Consider the following 3,533-nt stretch of genomic DNA (forward strand, 5'->3'; position numbering starts at 1 on the left):
TATCATGACTTGAACCGTAATATACTTTTATCATGACTTTATTTATATTGTTTGATATCTAACCCTTTGCTTGTTTTCGCCGTTGCCTTTATACTGGTAACGTGCAGGTGATGCTAGTGAGTGAAGGATTAGCTGTCGCGAGTTGAGTCGGTTGTCGCTCTGATACGTAGCACTCGGGGGGATAAAATGATTGTTTTTATTATTGTTTTAATTGCTGAATTTTATTTAGTTTTGATTTAAATTGTAACTTAAAGTTACCGTGCAAAGATGCTACGACTTGATTTAAATATTTATGAAGTTTGATAATTCCGCTGCGAAGTAATTTATTTGATGAGGTGTTTTTGAGGATTAGATTAATGTTATGATTTGTCTGCTTTCGTTTAAGTGCTATGTATCTATGTGGAGGCGTAATTGTCGTAAGTGAATTAAATGACGAATGTGACATCCTATTTCATTGTATGAAAATTTTAAAATACTCTGATTTTCCGTATAAATTTATCGGGTAGATTTGGGGTGTTACATAGTGGTATCAGAGCAGGTCGGTCCGTCCGGCCAGTTGTCGAGTCGTAGTTAGTTAACAATCGAGTATTGTTAATTACTTTATTTGACTGTTGTTTATGTTGTAATGCTTAGTTGAGATGGCTGGTAGAAACGATGCTGCGATTGCTGCTGCTTTGGAGGCTATGGCGCAGGCTTTGGCAAATCAGCCAAATACTGATGAGAATGCAGGATCTCGCAGTTTAGCAACCTTTCAGAGAGAGAATCCGTCGGTCTTCAAAGGCAAGCATGACCCTGATGGCGCATTGGAGTGGTTGAAGGAGATTGAGAGGATATTCCGTGTGATGGACTGCACTCAGGCGCAAAAGGTTCGGTATGGAACTCATATGCTAGCAGTCGAAGCTGATGACTGGTGGTTAGAGACTCGTCAGAGATTGGAAGTTGCTGGTGAAGAGATCACTTGGATTGTTTTCCGCAGAGAGTTTCTGAGGAAGTATTATCCTGAAGATGTTCGGGGTAAGAAGGAGATTGAGTTCCTTGAGCTGAAACAGGGGAATATGTCAGTGACAGAGTATGCTGCAAAGTTCACTGAGTTGGCTAAGTTCTACCCGTATTATGAGAGAGCAGGTGCTGAGTTTTCGAAGTGCATCAAGTTTGAGAACGGATTGCGCTCTGAGATTAAGAAAGCTGTTGGGTATCAGAAGATTCGTATTTTTCCTAATCTGGTTGATAGTTGCAGGATTTATGAAGAAGATCATAATGCACATTACAAACTTGTCAATGATAGGAGAGGCAAGCAGAACCGTAGCACACCTTATGATGCTCCAGTTGGAAAGGGAAAAGCAGAAGTGGCTAATGGCAAGAAAACTAGTGGGGGAGGAGCTCCTGCTAGCGTGGTTTGTTTCAAATGTGGAGAACCTGGTCATAAGAGTGATGTGTGTACTGCTGGGGAGAAAAGATGTTTCCGTTGTGGTAAGACAGGACACGTAACTACTGATTGTAGGCATAAGGAAGTTATCTGTTTCAACTGTGGTGAAGAAGGGCATATTAGTAGCAAGTGTCAAAAACCGAAGAGGGAACCAGGCAGTGGAAAAGTGTTCGCTTTAGTTGGAACTCAGACAACTAATGAGGACAGGAATGTCAGAGGTGCGTATTTCATTAGTAATACTTTTAATTACTATCGTTGGCTTATCGGTGCTGCTAGTTGTTTCGTTGTTCCTGTTGCGTTGAATGATTAGTATGTTAGATTTAAACCTTGTTGAGTTCGATCGTTTCAAAGGAATAGTAGTTAGATTGTTGTGAAACACAACTTGGGGATCAGAGAGTTGGAAACTAGAACGAAGTTAAGGATGGTGGTATCGGATGAATTTTCGAGGACGAAAATCTTTTAAGTGGGGGAGAGTTGTAACACCCGAAAATTCATTTAATTATTTAAATGAATTATTAACAATTTATTTGTCGGAATTTAGTAGAAGTTAGGAATTGTTGGATTAATAAGTTGATTTTAATTATTAAGAGGCATTATCGGATTTAACGCTTGATTATAGTAATATGATATTAAGGAGATTATATTACTATTATGATGAATTAATTTTAGTTGGAGGATTATTGTTAGAAAATAATATTTTGGATGTTAGAATATTATTTACTTTGGTTGGTGTTAGTAGAATAAGGAGGTGCTTTTAGTTGGTCCATTTGACTATTGGATTATTTGATTTAATAGTTTAATAGAATAATTGGTTTATTTTATTAATAGAATAATAAGTGAGGTTATATATAAATAGTAGTGGTAGTAGAAAAATTAGGTTCTTACGTAGAAGAGAAAAAGTACATCGCCGGAACCAGAGTTAGGAGTTCAATCGGAAACTGTTAGAGACCATAAATTCAGGTAAGGGTGGGGTTCTTCCTCTATAAATAGAGACATGATGGATTGTATGTGGGTTTGGGGAATTTATTGTCTCTATGTTTTCGATTGATGTCCTTTCTGCCATGTATGAATAATTTGTATGATCTCTATGTTGCAATTTGTCTGTTATGCTATTGGTTCTATTATTTGATTTAAGGCTCTATGATACGTTGGTTGAATTAAAACTTTGATTGCTGATGATCCGAAATTAATTATGCGATTATGATGAATTTTGTTTGGAATAAAACTGGGAACCGTAATTGAAAATTGGCACTGAAAGGAAAGAAGGAATTGCTTAGGGGAGGGGGCCTTCTAGCCAGGGACGGACGTCCCTTGTTGTTGTTGTTGTTGTTGTGTAGTGGGGTGACTAGGTGGGACGGTAGCCACAGGGTGAGATGGGGGTCCCTTAGCACCTCAGGCAAAATTTGTATCATAATTAGTTTAGGGAGTAGCCATTGTATGTAATACTAAATGATATAATTAATAGCATGTAGTACTAAATGATATAATAAACAGTATGTAGTACTAAGTGATATAACTAATATATGTAATACTAAGTGATATAACTAATTTTAGTTTTATAAACAGTATGTAATTAACAGTATGTAGTACTAAGTGATATAACTAATATATGTAATACTAAGTGATATAACTAATTTTAGTTTTAGTGAATAGTACGTTAGATTAATTTAAAAATCTAAATAGACAAAAAATAAATTGAGTGAACCAGTATAATTAGTAAAGGATGATTGGCAACAGAAGAATATAAACTCTATGATTTAGTAGAATAACTTCACGACAGTAACAGAGCAACTTTTAGCAATGACAAAACGAATTCTTAGCAGTAGCAGAGTCAAAATTTTGACAGTAACAGAGTAATAATTTGTTAGCGTAACAGTGATAGAAAATAAATTAATAATAGACCCGGAAATTAATTAACCGAATAGTATAAATTAGGCGAGTCCGGAATTGATTCGGAGTTTGTAAATTGACGACGTTTTCGGCGATGTTTTGACTTGATGCATATTTTGAGATATTGCGAATTTTGCGATGTTGCAGGAATTTAAAGTGACGAGTAATTGTCAATAATGATTGATATATTTTGGCGAGGTAGGCGAATGCCTTATGC

General features: G+C 36.2%; 1 protein-coding gene across 1 annotated transcript; it reads left to right on the plus strand.

Annotated features, from left to right (window-relative positions):
- Positions 1-638: 638 nt before the first annotated feature.
- On the plus strand, positions 639-1,736 carry LOC131657565 (uncharacterized). The gene has a single exon (XM_058926949.1). The coding sequence runs from the start codon at positions 639-641 to the stop codon at positions 1,734-1,736; it is 1,098 nt and encodes a 365-aa protein (XP_058782932.1).
- Positions 1,737-3,533: the final 1,797 nt, after the last annotated feature.

This window comes from Vicia villosa, linkage group LG3 (assembly GCF_029867415.1).
Source record: "Vicia villosa cultivar HV-30 ecotype Madison, WI linkage group LG3, Vvil1.0, whole genome shotgun sequence".
NCBI classification, from domain to species: domain Eukaryota; kingdom Viridiplantae; phylum Streptophyta; class Magnoliopsida; order Fabales; family Fabaceae; genus Vicia; species Vicia villosa.